The sequence below is a fragment of the Lepidochelys kempii genome, chromosome 10 (assembly GCF_965140285.1).
Source record: "Lepidochelys kempii isolate rLepKem1 chromosome 10, rLepKem1.hap1, whole genome shotgun sequence".
Taxonomy (NCBI): domain Eukaryota; kingdom Metazoa; phylum Chordata; order Testudines; family Cheloniidae; genus Lepidochelys; species Lepidochelys kempii.
In genome coordinates, this window is record NC_136389.1 from 31,107,106 (window position 1) to 31,127,434 (window position 20,329).

The following is a 20,329-nucleotide window of genomic DNA, read 5'->3' on the forward strand; positions in this document are numbered from 1 at the left end:
CTCCCCTCCCAGGGGAACCCCTAACCCTCTAAGCCCACCTTGCCTCAGTGGCTACTGCCAGTCATCATCTAGCCTCCTTTCCCTGGGGCAGATTGCAGTCTATAATAGCCACTCATCATTGGCAAGGGGGTAGGATCTGCTGCCCTTGCCCACCTCCGGGCTGCCCCTCTGCAGCCCCAGTACCTTTCATAGGCCTTCAACAAGGCCTGCAGCCTGGGGGTTGACCAGGCTGGAGCTCCCCAGCTTCCTTTGCCCTTCCTCAGCACTGCTCTGCTTCAGGTCCCTTGCTCCCAGGCAGCTAGCCTTTCCCCCTCCAGGGCTAGGGTGAGACTCCTCCAGCTCCTAGCCCTCCAGCCCTTTTATCATGGCCAGCTGGGCCCTGATTGAGTTGGTCACACCTGTGATCAGCTACTCTCTCTCATTCCTTTTATCCCAGCCGCAGCCCTCTCCAGGGCTGCTTTTAACCCCTGTTCTGATGGAGTGGGGCAGCTGCCCCACTACACCACACCACATGGCCACAGATGCTGTGCTGGGCATGAGTATATGCTGTGCACTGTTGAGTGCCCTCATCCACCCTGCATCTGTTCGGTACGCAATGTTCATGGTAACGTTTCAGGAGCAGTATCCCAGAGTTCTGTGCGTCACAGGAGACATTCTAGGAACTGCCTTGCTTCACATTGCTGGAACTATATCTTCATGCATTTGACAACGGCACCTCTCTGTCATCTCTCCCTTCTGCCAAAATGTGTTGGAGCCATGGAACAAGTCTATGATGATGTCGTTCTGCTCCTGCTTGTGGGACAAATGTTCATGCAGTGCAGTACTGGTTACTGGACAGAATCAGTCCAGAAAGATTTCAGATGGTGAAGATGGCTGACCCAGAAGAGGAATGAAAATCCACTTTGGTCCCATTGAACAGATGTTTTCAATGCCGGGATTGCAATGGTATGTTCGCAGGTGGATTGCCGCTTCTGGCCCCGGAGAATCAGCATGGTGTGGTGGGTCCACGTTGTCTTGGACACCGAGGAGGATGAAGAACTTCTGAATGAGAAAGCAGAAATTCATGGACTTGTGCAAGGTGCTTGCCCCAACCCTCCAGGGCCAGTCCTCTCACTTTTTGCAAACCCATAGTACAGAAGCAGGTGGCTATCACCCTTTGGAATCTGGCAACATCTGACAGCTACCAGTCTGTTGTAAGCCAATTTGGGAATTCAACTATTGGGGCGGTCTACCAGGCTATATCAATAGTGAAGTCTACACACAAGTTGTAAAAGCACCGCTCAGCGTCACATATCTTCTGTTATTTTACTTTTGTTTCCTGTCACTGTATTATCACAAATTATTAACAAAGACATAAAGATGTGTCCACTAAATTCTCTTCTGGTTTTCATTGTGGTGCTTTGGATGCAACAGTTATATCACAGCTTACTTTGTTGTCAAGGTAGCAAATTCATGAGTAGGGGGGCTGGAAGGGTTTGGTGCAGGGATGAAATTGTTTGCAGTTCCGTGGTACCAGATTTTTAATAAATCACCATCATGAGCGGTTTTCAGAGTAGCATGAATTTTCGTGAGCTGTGAATTCTGCTACCCTCTTCCCAGCCTCTGGGAAGTATCATGTTGATTATACTCCGAAAACAAGATGCGCACACAAGGGAAGTGAATAGAAATTTTTACTTACATACACATAGCAAATTTTTTTTTAAAACAGGAACAAATGAACCAAAAAAGAAAAAAAATCCCAGAGGTATGGGCAAACGTTAATGTCTGTGGAAATGTCTTCTTGCTCTTCCCCTCCCCCTGGAGGAAGGGATAGCTCAGTGGTTTGAGCACTGGCCTGCTAAACCCAGGGTTGTGAGTTCAATCCTTGAGGGGGCCATTTAGAGATCTGGGGCAAAAATTGGGGATTGGCCCTGCTTTGAGCAGGGGGTTGGACTAGATGACCTCCTGAGGTCCCTTCCAACCCTGAGATTCTATGATAAAGGGCAGGTAGAAGGGGACAACTATGGATTATGTGCAGGGGGACTAACAGGGACTCTCTGTAGGGGGTTTGGGGGCTGATCCCAGGCTGGGCTACAGGGACAGGATGGAGCCCATTGTCTCCATGCTCCGGGGAGTTCCCCTGAGAGGGGTTTCAGATGCCGGCAGAGTATCTTGTGCCTGGTGTCCAGCATTCTCCTCCCTGGTGGGTGGGGGTTGGAATTCACTGCCTCAGCGGCAGCCTGGCACCCTGGTCATCCAAGGGAGGAGGATGGAAGTGAGAGGCTCTGCCTCTTCCAGGAGAGGAGCAGCAGCAAAAGCAGTGGATGGGCCCCGAAAGCATTCTACCACCCGCCGGAGTAGGCACTGCATGAGTGCACGCTCCCATTGCCTGGGCTGTCTCTCCTTTTATAGGAATGCCTCATCCTATCTAAAAGCCTGATCCTCCCTTGCCCTAAGAAAGTCCAGCTGCTCTTGACTCCTTCTCTGTATGCCAACAAGCAGGTCCTCCAGAGTCCTTTGGATTCTTTGTCTGCTGTCTCTGCAGTGCCGCTTCTGACTTCCCAGGGGAATGGGTTCCCTGTTGGTATCGGAATGGTCTGCTGAGTCAAACAGATGGCTAGCATTATATTTCATTTCTCCTTTGACGGAACCTAAGAAATGCCCCCCATAACGTAGGCCTGAAGGCCACAATATTGATAGTTTTAAGCAGCCCAGGAGTGCAGCTGTTACAGCCTCCTTTCTTCAGACTACTTTTGCAGCCCATGAGGAAGGAGCCGAGGGTAAATATATACCTGTGTTACTTATATTCAAATGTTGGAATACATACAGTGCATCAAAGGGTCCTGTTGGGGTATGGTCAGTTCCTGCAGGGGTAATGTGTGGGTTTTCTTCTTTAAAGGCTGGCCATCACTTGGAGAACACAGCAGTTTTGAAAGCATTGGCATGGAAAAGAGACGTGGCTATCCAGGACTGAGGAGGGCACCCAGCCATCAGTGCCAGAGAGATGTTTTTGCTAATGGTGACTCCTCTACATACAGCTGGGTGGAGTGGTTTGGGGAGCTACGAAGGTGGACCAAGCACATTTGAAGAACCAGCTCAAATTTCTGCTACTCCAAAAATTTGCTGAATTATGCTTACAGGACTGGGTGGCAATTTGAGAGGAAACTGTATTCTAAGATAGCAGATTGATTTCCTATGGAAGAGGAACAGAGAACCACAAAGAATCCCCACCAACTCCACCTGCATTGCCAGAAACTCTGGCCTCTGTGTACAACCAACAGCACTGAAAAGGACAGGGAAACAGAGATGCACTGGAAGTGTATTTTCTCCCTTGAACTTCTGGATTAACACTGCGAGCCAGTCACCTCTCCACAGTTAAGGGACACAGCATTGTGTCTATGGAACTGGAGAGCAGATGCTTTTCCCAGCATCTGCAGAGTGGCTCAGTGCGGTGATGGAGCCCAGGGACTGGGAATGGTACATAATATTTGCAATGGTCCCAAGGAGAATGGACCACTCTGACTTTCCTTGAACAACCTTTTCCCTTCCTGGACCTAGGCGGGCCCACACACAAGCGCCCAACCATCCCCCTCCCGCTTTCCATGCGGCTCCCATTCATAAGGGGAAGGAAAGATGGGCATGGGGGTGCTGGGGGAGGGATGATGGGTTTTTGTCACAACCATAACTATTCTTTCCCCACTCAAGGCCATTTAAAACCAATGCCATCCTTCTTCTCTCCCTCTCTTTCCCACCCACTTCTTCTTTTCATGCAGCCAAGGAACTATCACTGTCGTGCTGGGCAAGTAATGCACAGGGAAGAGTGCCTGCTTGTTAATACTCTGGTATAGCTTATGCTAAATGCTTTGCAGTGGTTCATGGGATTTCAATAAAATCATGGATCTACCGCTGTGTCTTGCTCAGGGACAATGTGACACTGACAGACAGGCCACCCTGTGTATGACCCATAACAATTTAACAGGAGACATTACAATTTTTAATCAAGATAATCTACTTGTATGTACATTTCAAAGAGATGTGCTAGACTAGCAATCATCAACTCATTCATTTGTAGGAATAATTTCAAGAGTGATTGTCTGTGTTTACCTATATCTTGTTAGAAGTTTAACAGCATAACCAGATTAGTTTGTAGATGCTGATCCCCTTTCATGTCTTAATTATATATGTGGCTGTGTCCAGTTAACATTAAGATCACAGATGTAAGATACTGCAGGAAACTAATAATATTATCTAGATTGCCTTCAGTTTAACTATCTATGTTATAATGAAGTGCCTGCTAATTGCCTTATGTGAATGAATGTAACTAGTTTACCTGTGTAGGAAATAGAAGATTAGCTTCAAAACAAAGATCCGTCCATGAAGAAAGATATTGGGTAAAGTTTTCAAAAGTGCCTAGGGCACCAAGTAGCCTAAGTCCACTGAAAATCATTGGGAGTTTAGCTCCAAAGTGACTTAGGAACTTCAGAAAATGTTCCCTGTTCTTTTTTGGACCCAGCACTCTGAGGACCCAAGAGAGCTGGATTCCGTTCCTGACTCCACCACAGACTTCCTATGAGATGTTACGAATTGATTGGTTACAATGTATAGCACAAGGGGCAGAATTAAGGTTTCACACTTTATATCTGATATTGCTGGATGGCTGAGTGATGGACTTTACAATCTTTTAGCATAGCTTTTTGTGAATAATAGGATATATCTATTCATTGAGCCATAGGTTTCAGTACCAGAAGGTACCATTGTGACGCAGGTCATGAACTACCCCATAATAATTCCTAGAGCAGATTTTTTAGAAAAACATCCATTCTTGATTTAAAAATTGTCAGTGATAGAGAATCCACCATAACCCTGAGTAAGATCTTTCAATTGTTAATTACTCTCACTGTTAAAAATTTGCACCTTTATTTCCTGTCTGAATTTGCCAAGCTTCAACTTCCAGCCATTGGATAGCGTTACCTTTCTCTGCTAGATTGAAGAGCCTATTGTTAAATATTTGTCCCCCCATGTAGATAAAATCACCCCTTTAACCTCCTCTTTGTTAAAATAAATAGATTGAATGCCTTCAGTCTCCCACTGTTTTCTAATCCTTTAACCATTTTCATGCTCTTCTCTGAACCGCCTCCATTTTATCAACATCCTTCTTGAATTGTGGACACCAAAATTGGACACACTGTTCTGGCAACTCTCACACCAGTGCCAAATATAGAGGTAAAATAACCATTTTGCTCCTACTAGAGTGTCCCCTGTTTATGCATCCCAGGCTCGCATTAGCTCTTGGCCGCAGCATCACACTGGCAGCTCATGTTGTATGTCACTTATGGCTTGTATTAACTCTGACGTGTTTTGGGATAGAGTAGGGAAACTCTGTTTTGGATAAGAGATTTAAGCTATTTTCCATACAAAAGTATGTGGAATACTCTTATTTTAGATATTACTGTATAGGTTTTCCATTGCATTCATCACCACCATATCTAGGTGCCACACAAACATTCGTTAGTTTCTCTCCTAATGCTGCAAAGTAGGGAAGTATTATTACCTCCATTTTACAAAAAGGCACAGGGGTATCAAGTGATTTGCCCAAAGTCACACACACAATTGACTTCTGATCCCCGTCCAATGGCATAATCATAAAACCAACCTTCCTCTTGTTTGGTTAAATAGCAAGGAGTCAACCGTACTGCAATAGACAATGGAAACCCTCCCTTCTGACTCCAGCCCACACTCTTAGTTCCTTTGGCACAGAGCTCCCCTCACCCCAAGAAAATAAAGAAATAAGTCCAAGTTTAAAGCCAAATGAAACCAAAACAACCAGCCTCCTTTCCATGATCCAAACTGTGCCTCGGCATTAAACTCACCAGATGCAGCCCCAGAGGGGACATCTACTCGGAGCTGAAGGTGGGTGTTCCATCTCCAGCACACATACCCATGCTAGCTCTGATACAGCAGTGGTGGTGCAAGCACCAAGCCATCTCACGTAGGTACCTATCCAAAATGGAAAGCACAGACTAGGAGTAGCTAGCCCCTCCCACCGCTTGTGCCACTAGGGCTCTGCTCTATTTTTAGTGTACTAGCTTGACCAGAGCTAGTGAGAGTATGTTTCCTTGAGCTGGAATGTACACCTCCAGCTCAACGTGTAGATGTATCCAGAGTCCGGTAGCCACAGCCACCCTGGCTGGATGATCCTTTCTTTCTGTCCCTTCTGTTGAGTGTCTAATAACATTTCAGCATTGTAGGTGTCTCTGCTGGGTTTTGGCAGAGTAACAGTGCCTTGCAATGGCTCAGGAGCATGGGTACCAAGCACAGGGCAGACTGTTCAGAACCACAGCACAAACCCCACATTAGCTGTGACTTCTATTTAGATTTCACCAACCAATTATCAAATGTAAACCCTCAGACACTATACCTGGAGTCACACAGAGTCCTCTTGGGTACTCCAATCTGTCTTGTCAACCAGATGAGCCTACCTATGTGATAGATGGTCCCTTACACCAAGCACCGCAGCAATATTCAGGTTATTTCTTGTCCCAAAAGGACCAGTCACTTACTCCAGGTCAATTGCACCTCAGATCTCACACCAAAGACAACTCCTGTAGTCAATCCTATATAATAAATCATAGGAAAGGAAACTATTTACAGCATTAATGCAGGTAAACATAAGTACACACATGAGTTACAGTCTTAAATTTCAAAAGGAAATAGAAGCTTCTATAATCTGTAAACTCTAGCTGTCCTTTAGGGCTAACCCAAGCTAAGCAGCTAGGGATCTCTTGTCAGTGCTTAGAAAAACCTTGCCAACTGGAGTCCAAGCAGCAGAGAGAGCCCTGGTTCTTTTTGTTTGGGGTTTTTAACCCCCTCTTGCCATGTGCTCTGAGCTGCAAACTCAGCTGATGGGATCTTCACATGGGGAGGGGGAGAGAGCAAAACAGCAAACCTATTTTGTCCTATATAATGTTCCACAATAGTCCACCTGGTGTTGATGGACCTTGCCTGTTGGACAGGACATAACACCTTCTGTTGGAAATCAATGCTTTATACTAGTTAATGGCTAGTCCCTGCCTGGTGATTTATACAGTCACAGAGGCTTACAATACAACCCTCAAATATTACTTTACAAGATGGGATACAGATGTTATTAGATTAATGCATGCAGCAACTCACATGTATTCAATAAAGTCGAAACACTAAACACATTCTTATGATTCTAATAATAATATTAACACACAGGTGAGGCAAACTAATTCCAGGAATGTGTTTATTAGTGTTCAGTTTAGACATGGGGACTTTGACATGAGCCGGCACCTGGTCTGCCAGCACCCCAGGCAGCATGAAGAATTTGTGAGGAAGTCTCACAGCTTCTTGATCTATTTCTCTCATCCCAGCTTTCTACACAGAAGCACAAAGTAATCCGGCAGATGGTCTGACATAATCAGATTACACTACCCAACAGATGGGCTGAATGCTCAGTGCTGGGAGTGCAGAGCTGGAAAACTGTGCCAGCCACAACAGCATGCTCAATGTTTATTTCTTTCACCATTTCTTATTGATCACACCAAATATTTGGGGCACACAATTCCAATCTGGGAGCCTAAAACATATAAGCAAAGATATAGTAATAAAACTATCTGAATGGTGAAATTGAACGAGAAAGAAGGAGTGCTCACTTGGCCATCATGCCTTTATTTTAAGCCTGAATGGGGTTTAATGCATTCTCACAAAGGAGACACAAAGCATCCCAACACCTCCTCCTCAAACTCAATACACTTGTATAGTTACTGTGACGCTGGCAGGCCAGATGCCAGCTCTTGCCCAGGCTGCAGGCATTAGCTAAGAACTGACAAACTCATAGCTAGAGACCAGACCAGTTCACCTGTATGTTAGTTTTGCTCAAAATAGGTATTAATCTTATAAGAATGTATTTTGACTCTATGAAATGCTTGCAAATTGCTGCATGCATTAATCTCACTTTTAATGTCCATATTCCATGCTATAAGAAAATAACTTTAAACTTTATATCTTTGAGAATGTTTGCTCTGAAATTGTGAGCCCAGGCATGCAAATCATTCCCCTTCTACCCCCATCCATACTGAAGGGCTGTCAAAACCAGATGAGCTGGGACGCTGGCAGACCAGGTGCCAGCTCATGCTGAAGCTCCAGGTCAATTCACTTGTGCATTAGTTTACATCAAAGTAATTGGTAAATGTATAAGAGTGTTTTTGGTGTTTAAACTTCATGAAAACAAATGGGATGTTACTTGCATCGTTTTCATGTATCTGCATCCCATTATAATGGGGTAGCAAATATTTACATTGTGTATACCCCGCAACTAAATAACCCATCAAATGAGCAGTCAAATGAGAAAGAAGCCATGTGAAATGCAAATGAAGAACTTCAACAGAAGAGTGCTAATTTTAAAGCAAGTCGTCATTCTGTATGATGATCAGAGGTCAAAGATTCAAAATGCGTTCGTCTCTCTCCGTCAAAAGAAAAGCCCACATGGGTAGTGACACTGTGAGCTTGTCTTCTGTGAGAAGAAGCTATAAGTATGGATTCAGGGAAGGATCTTTTATCTCTGGACTGTTTGGATTGTAACAAGGCAGAACAACTGAACAAGAATATGGAGATCCCCAGAGTTATTCTGGTAGCCCTGAGAGACTTTTGGGAAACTGGCTGATTACTACATCTCTGCTACCATTTACAATTATAGACTGTGACTCACCTGTTCATATATTTTACCTGCTTTAGCTCCTCAATAACTCTCATTTCCTTTTCTTAGCTAATAAACCCTTTAGTTAGTTTACTATAGAATTGGCTGCCAATGCTGCCTTTGGTGCAATATCTGGAGTACCAATTGATCTGGGATATGTGACTGTCTCTTGGGACTGGGAGCAAACTGATGTAGTGATTTTTGGTATAAGTGACCTTTTATTACAAGGTCCAGTTTGTCCAGATAGTAAGATGACTGGAGAGTCCAAGGAGACTGTCTGTGACTCCATGGTAAGAATGATATAGCGACCCAGGAGTTCACATTTAGTGAAATTTAATTATCAAACACACCACCAGTCTGGAGTATCTGCCCTGTTTTCTGACAGTCTGCCCTGAGGCAGGCATTCATGGTCTTGAGCCACTCCAGATAGCGTGACGGTTTCTTTCCTTCCCCATTGTCTATCCAGGCAACAGAAAATACATTGGATGATTCTGAGGGTGCAGGGAGCTGGTGAGCTCAGAGGAGATACCAAAGACTAAACAGTACAATGGGCAAACATGAAGAAGCAGGACAATGATGGCTGGCGAGTCCAGAGTCACAAGGACTAGCAAGCCCACATAAGATATTTAGTATTTTTATCAGTGACCTGGAAGAAAACCTAAGATCATCACTGATAACATTTGCAGAAGAGAAGACCCAAAGATTGGGGGAGTGGTAAATAATGAAGTGGACAAGTCACTGATACAGAGCAATCTGTATTGCTTGGTAAGATGGGTGCAAGCAAACACTATGCATTTTAATATGGCCAAAAATAAAGTTAGACATCTAAGAACAAAGAATGGGGGACTATCCTGGGAAGCAGTGACTTTGAAAAAGACTTGGGGGGAGGGGGTCATGGTGGGTAATCAGCAGAACAAGAGCTACCAGTGTGATGCTATAGTGAAAAGGGCTAACTGGATCCATTAATGTAGGTAGGTTATATTACTTCTGTATTTGGCACTTCTGTGACCACTACTGGAATACTTGGTTCAGTTCTGGCATCCACAATTTAACAAGAATGTTGATTAATTGGAGAGGGTTCAGAGAAGAGCCACAAGAATGATTAAGAAATTGAAAACATGCCTTATAGGCTACATCTACACTATGAGATAGGGTGTGATTCCTCTGCTCATATACACCTAGAGTCATAGATCCATAGGTTCTAAGGCCAGAAGGGACGATTGTGATCATCTAGTCTGACATCCTGTCAGAGAACTGCCCCAAAATAATGCCTAGAGCAGATCTTTTAGAAAAACAGCTGTCATAAATATAAAGGGAAGGGTAAATCCCTTTAAAATCCCTCCTGGCCAGAGGAAAAATCCTCTCACCTATAAAGGGTTAAGAAGCTAAAGGTAACCTCGCTGGCACCTGACCAAAATGACCAATGAGGAGACAAGACACTTTCAAAAGCTGGGAGGAGGGAGAGAAACAAAGGGTCTGTATCTGTCTGTATGCTGCTTTTGCCAGGGATAGAACAGGAATGGAGTCTTAGAACTTTTAGTACGTAATCTAGCTTGGTATGTGTTAGATTATGATTTCTTTAAATGGCTGAGAAAGGAACTGTGCTGAATAGAATGACTATTCCTGTCTATGTGTCTTTTTTGTAACTTAAGGTTTTGCCTAGAGGGATTCTCTATGTTTTGAATCTAATTACCCTGTAAGGTACCTACCATCCTGATTTTACAGAGGGGATTTCTTTACTTCTATTAAAAGTCTTCTTGTAAGAAAACTGAATGCTTTTTCATTGTTCTCAGATCCAAGGGTTTGGGTCCGTGGTCACCTATGCAAATTGGTAAGGATTTTTACCAAACCTTTCCCAGGAAGTGGGGTGCAAGGGTTGGGAGGATTTTGGGGGGAAAGACTTGTCCAAACTACGTTTCCCAGTAAACCCAGTTAGAGTTTGGTGGTGGCAGTGGAGATCCAGGGACAAAAGGATAAAATTAATTTGTACCTTGGGGAAGTTTTAACCTAAGCTGGTGAAAGTAAGCTTAGGAGGTTTTCATGCAAGTCCCCACATTTGTACCCTAGAGTTCAGAGTGGGGGAGGAACCTTGACAACAGCCAATCTTGATTTAAAATTGTCGGTGATGGAGAATCCACGATGGCCCTTGGTAAGTTGTCCCAGTGGCTAATTAGTCTCACGTAAAAATTGACATCTTATTACATCTGAATTTGTTTAGTTTCAACTTCCAGCCATTGAGTAATGTTACACCTTTCTCTGCTAGATTGAAGAACCCATTATCAAATATTTGTTCCCCATGTAGGTGCTTAGAGACTGTAACAAAGTCCTTACAATGAAGTCCCTTAACCTTCTCTTTGTTAAGCTAAATAGATGGAACTCCTTGAATCTATCACTATAAGTGTTGGGAATGGAAGGTGGGAAACGGAGTCACAAGTCCACTCAATTTAGGCTTACTCAATTTTCATTTATAAAATTCAGATAGAATTATTGCCACTTTCTGAACATGTATTTATGCCAGACAACAAACAGATCAGATGGAAGAGGTAGGGGCCCAAGTTGCTCAGCACTGGGGTTCTGGGAAGCTCTTCTGTACTTCATGATGATTGTCTCAGCCTCTGATTCCTGGTCTGGTCCTTCAGTCTCATTCCTTCAGTTTCTAGTCTGGTATTTCTCCAATTTGCCCTCCCCCCCACTTTACTTGGCTTCTTATAAATTTCCACAATACAAAGTCTTTAACTTTTCTTCAATCAGCATTAAACATGCTCTTATGTAGCCCATACAACGTGCATGCACAAGCTTCAATTTACGCAGCTTATGCTGTTTTCACTATTTGCATGTCCTTATGTTTTCATGTCTTCTTGTTCTCTCTCAGTAAAGGGACTTTTAACTAGTCTAAGAAATACACAAATATAAAGTTAACTTTTCTTTTGTCTAAAATTTGCAGCATAACAACAAAACATCACTGTCAGCAGTAAGCATTATCTACGCCAGTCCATATAAAAAAAATTGGCAAAACACCACCCAAGCCAAGGCCGTGGCATAAGCAATACCTCAAACATATTCACTATCCATAATTATAAACTATTAAAGTAACAAAGCCCTGATTATTACCATTTAGCAATTCTTCATCTTTATATTTCAATATCATAATTCAGTATACATATGTTATCCTAACCTGCCCCAGTGGATCATAACCTTGACATGGTAGAGCAGCTTGAGTGTTCCCATGATCCCAAGAGCGATGCCGTCAGGAGTCTTGCACTCCCTGTAGCGTCACCCAAGGAAGCAAAGTCAAAGGTGAGGTTCCAGACAAACAGCAATCCACCACACCCCACCCCAAAGTCCTCAGCAGCAGTGATTTCTCTCAATGGCTGTGAAGGTGGACGAAGGCTGCAGCAGGATGGCGTTCTCCAATCTTCTTGGTTCCTTTGCCATTGGATTAAGAGCTTCATCCTGTCAAGCACCATGTGGGCACTTGTGTGCAACGGTGTCTCCACATCAAAAGAATTCATGCACATATGTCCAAGTCGTGTGGCAATCGATGAGTGGTGACAGGCACAGGGCCATGATGACTGGACCAGCATTCGGGTGGAAGCTGTATATGGTTGTTTTTGCATTTGGACAGAGGCAGGACTGCAACTCAGTAACTGTGACTGTGACTGAGCTGCCCTTTTTAGGACCTGCTCTGCTCACTCCACATGGGGAGGGGGCTAGAAAAGGTGCCCTGCAGATAGTCTTCCTCGCCTCCCCCCAACTGCATAACCGCACCCAGAGGGATTGCCTTACTGCAGTTGGTACCATCCACCTGCTTCTTAGAATGGACTTTTCTAAATGCAGCTTTGCCTAGAAATTTGGAAAGAACATATTAAAGGCAAAAATGGCCAGGACACAGGGAGAGTACCATGGTATTCACTCAATTTTTAATCCTTACCAGTGCTTTCTCATTGGTTTTCCCAATCTTTGGCCTTTTATACCTACCAAAGACTTTGGTACCAGTAGGTTTTGCTGCGCTTATATTCTTTTTGACAGCAGGGTGCCAGAACAAGGGAGGGCAGGGGGCCATGGCCCTCCCACTTTTTACCAGCCTTAAGGGCAAGCGACATGGGGGAGGGGGTGGAGAGGAGCTAGTGGGGGTGGGGTCATGGCAGGGGAAGAGGCAGCACAGAAGCAGGGCCTCGGGGGAAGAGGCAGCATGAAGGCGGGGACTTGGGGGTCAGTCATACTAGGAGAACATCAATGATCCTTCCATTGTCAGTGCTGATAGGTGAAGGGTCACTTACAGCATGGTTTTCTCTTCAACTGAGGTAGTTCATGCAGCAGTTCTTTCTTGACGTGGGTTCATGGGAAATGGCCATAGTTAAAGTCCTGATATCAGTGTATACAGAACATTATTAGGAATCCAAATTAATTTATCCCATTGAAAGTTAGTCTTACCTGCTAGCTTCTCAATTCAGACTCATGTCACCTAACATTTTAATGCACTTTTTAAGCACTACTGCCTCTCCATCTCCAATGTCACCTTCAAGACAGGAGGTTTGCGTGCGCTCTCTCTCATTAATTCCCCTGCACTAGGAAATTAAGCTAGTGTCTGATGGCTGGTGCTAGTGCATTTTGCTCTCATGGATCCATGCAGTAGAAAGACCTGACAGTCAACTGATGCTTGAATCAAGTTGCCAACACAGCACTGAGTCAGTGCAAGTCTCTCTGGAGTTGCTGGATCCTGTGCCACTAATGTAGGCATAGTGAACACCCCCACCATCCTGCAATGGTGCTCCAGAAAAGGTATAAAGGGTGTTTCTTTTAAATCCATCCATCCATCCATCCAAGAACGGTAGTTTTCCAGTGTTTCTGCTTCATACTGGGGCTGATTGGAGAATGGCTGTCCTTTCCAAAGAAATATGCAGAAGGCATCTTCAGATGGAAAAAAGTGACATAAGCACCACTCAGATGTTGGAGATGTTGGGAGGAATGGGAATTTGAATAGTGGCCATTGAGCCGAGACTCCATCTCACACAGCCCATCCCTGAGGGGCCATGCAAATGAAAACCAAGACGATACCACAGTGCAGGACAGCAAGTCGTTCTCTCTCTCTCACCCAACGCCACAATGAACTCATTTGTGCTACGTAGTGGGACAGGGCAATTGCACAGCTGTCGGACTCAACCAAACACAGGGCTGGCACTAACTGCATGGTTCTAGCGCCCTACCAACTCTTTCTCTGCACAGTCAGTGCCTGCTGCTTCTGCCATTCATATTCTTAGGAGACCATGAGCCCTAGAGCTTCTCTGACCTCACCGAACTAAATCATTCTGTCTCAGGACCACTCAGCACTTATGCCTCGAGGCATTTGTCCATTTTCCCATCCGGTCCCTGGCACTTCCCAAACATCAACGCTTTATTCGCACCCACCTCTGGTGGGGATTATTATGAAATCATGTCTATTTTACAGCCGGAGAACTCAGACACAGGGATTAAATGACTTGCCGAGGATCACACAGAGTCATTAGCAGAGCTCAGCTGAGAATTGAGCCCACAGCAGCTGTGTCCCAAGCCAAAGCCTTCACCCACAAGGCCAGCCCCCTTTACTGCCACATGTACTTTCCCTCAAGCGTTTTCTCTGCCCCATTTAAATGGCACAAGACAGCGCTACATATTCCTGCCCTCATCACTGTGCTTTTGTCAACGTTGGACTATGTTAGAGGTAACTAAAAGCAGCCTCCGGTTGTTTCTCTTCTGTGTTTCAGGTGTCCTGTGGCTTTCGGTCGTATCTGAAGTGTTGTACATCATGCTGTTAGTCGTTGGGTTCAGCCTCATGTGCCTAGAGCTCTTTCATTCGAGTAATGTGATAGATGGGCTCAAGCTAAATGCCTTTGCTGCAGTCTTCACTGTGCTGTCAGGTAAGGGACCTTTCCATTCCTCAGTCCGCCTGGGACATCCAACGAAGTGAGATTCTAAAACTTCGAAAGGTTGAAAACACAGGGCTGCCGGGCTCCTCTCGGCCATGTGCGGCTCGCCCAGTTTCATTAGAGCTTTGGGAAAAGGTCAGCACAGTAGTGCTGCCTACAGCCCCCTAGAACTGAAAATATCTGGCACTAAATCCAAAGTGATGGCATGCTCGATTAATCTTCCTACACCACCAAGACTGCCCTGATTATGCCATCTATGAACCTCGTCTCTCAGCATCACCCTCCTGGTCACCAAATAGAAAACGAGAAGGTGTGTTTTTGAAAATCCTTTTTTAATGTTCATGTTAAAAAACAAACAGAGGACTAGAGAGTGCAGGAAAAAGGAAAGGGGTCTAGCTGATGCATTAGGAGAATTAAGAAGGAGAAGCATCTTATGAGCCACAATGGGTGAAGAAAACTTGGTGTTACCGAAGGACAGCTCAGGAACAACTCCATGAACATGAATGGGGAAGTTCATGTGTCTCAGATCTATTCTCTCAGGCTGGCTGCAGATTCCAGCAGACTAAACTGTGTGAGGCTTTGTCTACGCTGCAGCTGGGAGTGTGCATCCCAGCTCAGGTAGATTGATGCACACTAGCACTGTTTGTGCTGGCATGCTAAAAATAATAGCGTGGACGTTGCAGCACAAGCTGTGGCATGGGCTAGCTACCTGAGCTTGGACCCAAGGGGTCAGCCAGGCTTGCACTCCAGCAGCTAAGCCATGCCAGTTCCTATGCTGCAATGGCCACACTGGTATTTTTAGTGTGCTAGCTTGAGCAGAGGTAGCATGAGTCTGTCTGCCCAGGCTGGGAGGCATGCTCCCAGCTGCAGTGTAGACAGAACCATTTTGTTCCCAACCATGCATTCTGGACCAGAGTGAAAGTGAGGGTCTGATGACAGCATGTGAATGCTGCAGCTGGGGTTCCTGGTATATCCCTAATATGCTTTGCTTCCCTGCCAGCTCTCTGATTCCTGAACTTGCTGGAACCCTAAACTGTGACTCTTGCACTAGGACAGAATTTGACGGAGCATCTCAGCAGGGTGAGGATGGCCACATGCTCTTGAAACATAGCATCTGACCCTGTGTGTGATTCCCTCTCACACAGCCTGTACGTGTGGGGCCATGCAAATGAAAACCAAGAAGATATGAGTGCAGGACAGCAAGCCGTCCTCTCTCTCTCGCCAATGGCCACAATGAACTCAGCAGCACTCCAGTTTGTGCTAGGGAATTTCACAGCTGTTTCACTGTGAAGGGGGAGAATTACAATATTGACTTCCTTGTTGCTACTGTGATTACAAAGAGAAAATTCCATCTTCTGGAATCCACCCCTTAAGCAAACCTGGCAGTGCACATATTTCTTTTCCCCCAGTGGCAGGGCCGGCTCCAGGCACCAGCTTTCCGAGCAGGTGCTTGGGGCAGCATTCAGAACGGGGCAGCAGTCCGTGTCCCACGGCAGCAGCTCCGCCACTCTTCCCACCACGGTGGCTTTTGGGAGGCAGCTCTGCCACTCTTCCGGGCGTGGTGGTAATTCGGCGGCGACTGCTTGGGGCGGCAAAATTGGTAGAGCCGCCCCTGCTCAGTGGTAAAGATGCCTGCACTGTCAATTCCAAACCTCCATGCTATGTGTCTTTGGAACCCTCTCATTAATCTGCCCCAAGAGCAGGAAGTAGCCACTTGCCCCCACCCCCAAGGGCTAGTAAAATACAATTTTTTTCCCCCAAACAGCCAATCCAAGGCTTGCTTATCACCAATCCTCATTGACCAACTGCTCTGTAGCCACAACTCCTCTCCCTGTCTCTGTCCCCTCCCCAGATTCTCTATCTGCTGACAACTCGGCTGTGTTCACAGCAAGCATCCCCATAAAACAAAAGCATGCTATATTATAAGAGAGACAACTTGTAGCAAGCAACGCGAGTTTTTAAATCTTATTGCTCAGTTGTACCAAAAGTTCACACTAGAAACATCAGGGGTGAGGTGTTCACCAGGGGCACTGGCTTTGGCACATTCCCACAAACTACCCAGGCAACCATAAGGTGGCTGCATAGAAACCCTTGCATGATTTTTTTTCTTTATTGGTGCATGCACAGTGCCATCCTTCCAGACTGCACATCTATGCAAGCGAAGAAGGGAACATGTTCTTAAATACCATTCACAATTTGGGTCTCTCCCCTCCCCCCAAAAAAAGAAACAACCTTAGTGGATGCCATGCACTACCTTGGGTTAAAACTGACCGACAGACTATTTTGTTCTGCATCACAGCCATAGTTTGAGCTGCAGCTTTGTGCAAAAAACACCCACCTAGAAACTTTTTGAAAACTGCTATTTTTTCAGGGCTTATATCTCCAGAACCCTTGGCTCAAATGACCCCAAATGTGGGTCATGGACCCTACTCTGCACTACCACAAGGCATAGCAAATTTCAGCATAATCTATGCAAGCATGTGTGGATTTTAGAAACATCATCCTTTAAACAGGAAGGATAGAGGGACGATGGCAGGAAAGAGCTCTTCTACACAACCATCTGCAGGAGAGGAGGCTTTGAAAGGTGGGAAGTGCCCATTCATCTCAGTGTGGTGTTCTCAGCTGAATGAGAATACCCTATGGAGATGAATACAGCCTGGAACCATAGCTCTGAGATGTGTGACCTGCAGCATTCATATCAGTGGGTATTCCCATCCTCCTTCTCGAGGCTTTAGAGATGTGATATGCATGAAATATACCCATTCTGTTTCCCACCCAAAGGGGCAGGACTTTCCCAGAGCCTGGGGGCAGAGAGAAGGCCTCAGGTCCTCCCAGAAAGGCAAGGCCCCCAAGACCCCAGCCCAGATTAAGGGGGTAGGGTCCAACCCCTGTACTCATGAACCCAGGAAGTTGAGTAGTAAATACCGCTGCCCAGTCGACCCAGAATCTGCATGGGGCATATCAAAAGTTTCTTCAGAGGAGAGTGAGAGGCTTTTCCCCACAACATCTTGGCGTCTGGGGAGAGGAGGAGAGGCTGGCATGGCTGCAGCTGGCCTGGGGCTGCTCTGGGCAGGTGGAGAGGGGCTTGGGGCTTTGGCTGGCCTGGGACTAGGGTTGCCACCAGTCTAATTGCACAAACCTGGACACCCTTGCCCTGCCCCTCCCCACGCCTTCTCTGAGGCCCCATCCCTGCCCTGCCCCTTCTCCGAGGCCCCATCCCCTGCTTACTCCATCCCACCCCCCACACTCACTTTCACTGGGTTGAGGCAGCTGGTTGTGGTGCGGGCTCTGGGCTGGGACTGAGGAATTTAGAGTGTGGGAGGAGGCTCCAGGCTGAGCCTCGGGCAGGGGGTTGGGATGCAAGGTATGGACTCTGGGAGGGAGTTTTGGTGTGGGAGGGGGCTCAGGGCTCTGGCAGGAGGTTGGGGTGTAGGAGGGGGTGAGGGTGCAGGCTCCGGCTGGGTGGCACTTACCCCAGGTGGCTCCCAGAAGCAACCAGCATGTCCGGCTCCTAGGCTCAAGGGCAGCCAAGTGACTCTGTGCACTGCCCCTGCCTGCAGGCACTGCTCCCGCAGCTCCCATTGGCTGTGGTTCCTGGTCAATGGGAGCTGTGGAGTCAAACTCGGGGCGGGAGCAGCATATGGAGAACCCTTGGCTGCTCCCGTGCCTAGGGGCTGCAGGGACATACTGGCTGCTTCCAGGAGCCACGCAGAGCCAGGGCAGGTAGGGAGCCTGCCTTAGCCCCGCTATAGCGCTGACTGGACTTTTAGCAGCCTATTAAAATTTCAGGGATTGGTTTCAGTAGCCACCGGGAGATGGATTCTGATTCTGGGAAACTCCTGGCCAATCTAGGAGGGTTGGCAACCCTACCTGGGACTCCAGCCGAGGGCGGGGTGCACGCTCAGTCCTCTGGCCAGCCTGGGCCTCCTCTGGAGAAGGGAGGGCCACCTGGGACTCCTCCAAGCCAGGGGCGGGGGGTGGTGGAAGACGACTTGTGGCTCCAGCTGTGGGGGAGGGGCAGAGCGTCTTGGGGGGCCATGGGTAGAAGGGGTGGAGCTGAGAGTTAGCCTTCCCTAAAGGGGGGCTCAACCCACTGCACATGTGGGTGATTATTCTATTCTTTACTATAGTTTCAATTTTCCCGTTACTGAACTTAGGTTCCTGGACTGTAATTACCAGGATTGCCTCTGGAGCCTCTTTTAAAAACCTCCATTACCTATCTTCCTGTCATTTGGTATAGAGGCTGATTTAAGCAATAGGTTACATACTACAGTCAGTAGTTCTGCAATTTCATATCTGAGTTCCTTCAAAACTCTTGGGCAAATACCATCTGGCTCTGATGACATATTACTATTTAAATTTATCTGTTTGTTCCAAAACCTCTTCTACTGACACCTCAATCTGGGACAGTTCCTTAGATTAGTCAACCCAAAAGAATGGCTCAGGTGTGGAAATCTCCCTCACAGCCTCAGTCCTGAAGACTGATGCAAAGAATTCATTCAGCTTCTCTGCAATGGGCTTGTCTTCCTTGAGTGCTCCTTAGCACCTTGATCATCCAGTGGCTCATTTTGAAGCAGGAAGCCTGCCAAACAATGTACTTAAATAATTTTTTGCTGTTAGTTTTTGTGCCTTTTGCTAGTTGCTCTTCAAATTTTTTTTTGGCCTGTTTAATTATACTTCTACACTTGAAGTACCAGAGTTTGTGCTCCATTCTATTTTCCTGAGTTGGAAGTCAAATCCTATTTTCAAAAGATGCCTTTTTGCCTCTAACCGCCTCTTTTACTCTGTTTTGCCATGGTGATATTTTTTGGTCCTCCTTTTAAAAAAAAAAAAAGTTGGGGTATACATTTAATTTGAGTCTCTATTGCAGTGTTTTAAAAAAAGTTTCCATGCAGGTTGCAGGCATTTCACTCTTTTCACTTTGATTACATACCCCCCAGAATAAACAGCCACCCATGACTCACAAATTGTAGCCAATCTCCAACCACTCCTTTTGTTTTAGGTGGGGGTTTGTGATTAATTTATCCTTAGTTATGGTAACTGAAGGGTGGGTTCAAACCCATCAAGGGTGAGCTCAGATTCATCAAACTCACTGCGGTGTGTGATTCAGCCAATGGTTAGTCTCTCTCAGCTTAGTAGTCCAAGGCAACAGAAGGGAACTGGTTTCAGGGGGATCTCCAGGCATCAAAATGATGTCGAACTGGGATCCCTAACACTACCGTGCAGCCCATGGGGCACACCAAATTTCAAAGCAATCCAATTAACCATTTGGATTTTATAGCATTTACAAGAACCAAGCTTTAAAGCACATAAAATAGCGGGAATGGAAACCCTTTAATTTTTCTGCATTGGCCCATTCACTAAGTACTATTTCTTAAATATTGTTATCAATTTGGGTCACTCAAGGTTTTAAGTGTGTCCCATGGGTCCCTGGGTAAAACTAAACTAAACAGACTGAGTCCATTTTGACCCACATCTCATCAATAGTTTGATCTTGAGCTTTGGGCTGCCCCCAACTTAAAGCACACACAGTGCTGAACTCGTATACTGTCAATCTGTAAGTATAGTTCAGTCAACTGTTCGAATGGTGCCATGAAAAAAGACTATACATTCAACCCAAGTCTGGGTGTGGTCCCATTCCGACTGCCCCTAGATGCAGCCCATAATGCCCAGACACCTCATTGTCTGTGAGAAAAAGTATTGATGATGGAATGGCCTTTGCTTG

General features: G+C 45.9%; 1 protein-coding gene across 9 annotated transcripts in view; it reads left to right on the top strand.

Annotated features, from left to right (window-relative positions):
* The window catches only part of GSG1L (GSG1 like), a 139,089-nt gene that overhangs the window by 43,225 nt on the left and 75,535 nt on the right, over window positions 1–20,329 (top strand). For 8 of the 9 annotated variants that reach the window (XM_073362641.2, XM_073362639.2, XM_073362640.2 and 5 more), the window contains one exon: window positions 14,443–14,595. The exons of the other annotated variant lie outside the window; for it this stretch is intronic. In XM_073362641.2, coding sequence (XP_073218742.1) covers window positions 14,443–14,595 — 153 coding nt within the window. The remainder of the gene's footprint in view (window positions 1–14,442; window positions 14,596–20,329) is intronic. 9 annotated transcript variants of the gene reach the window in all.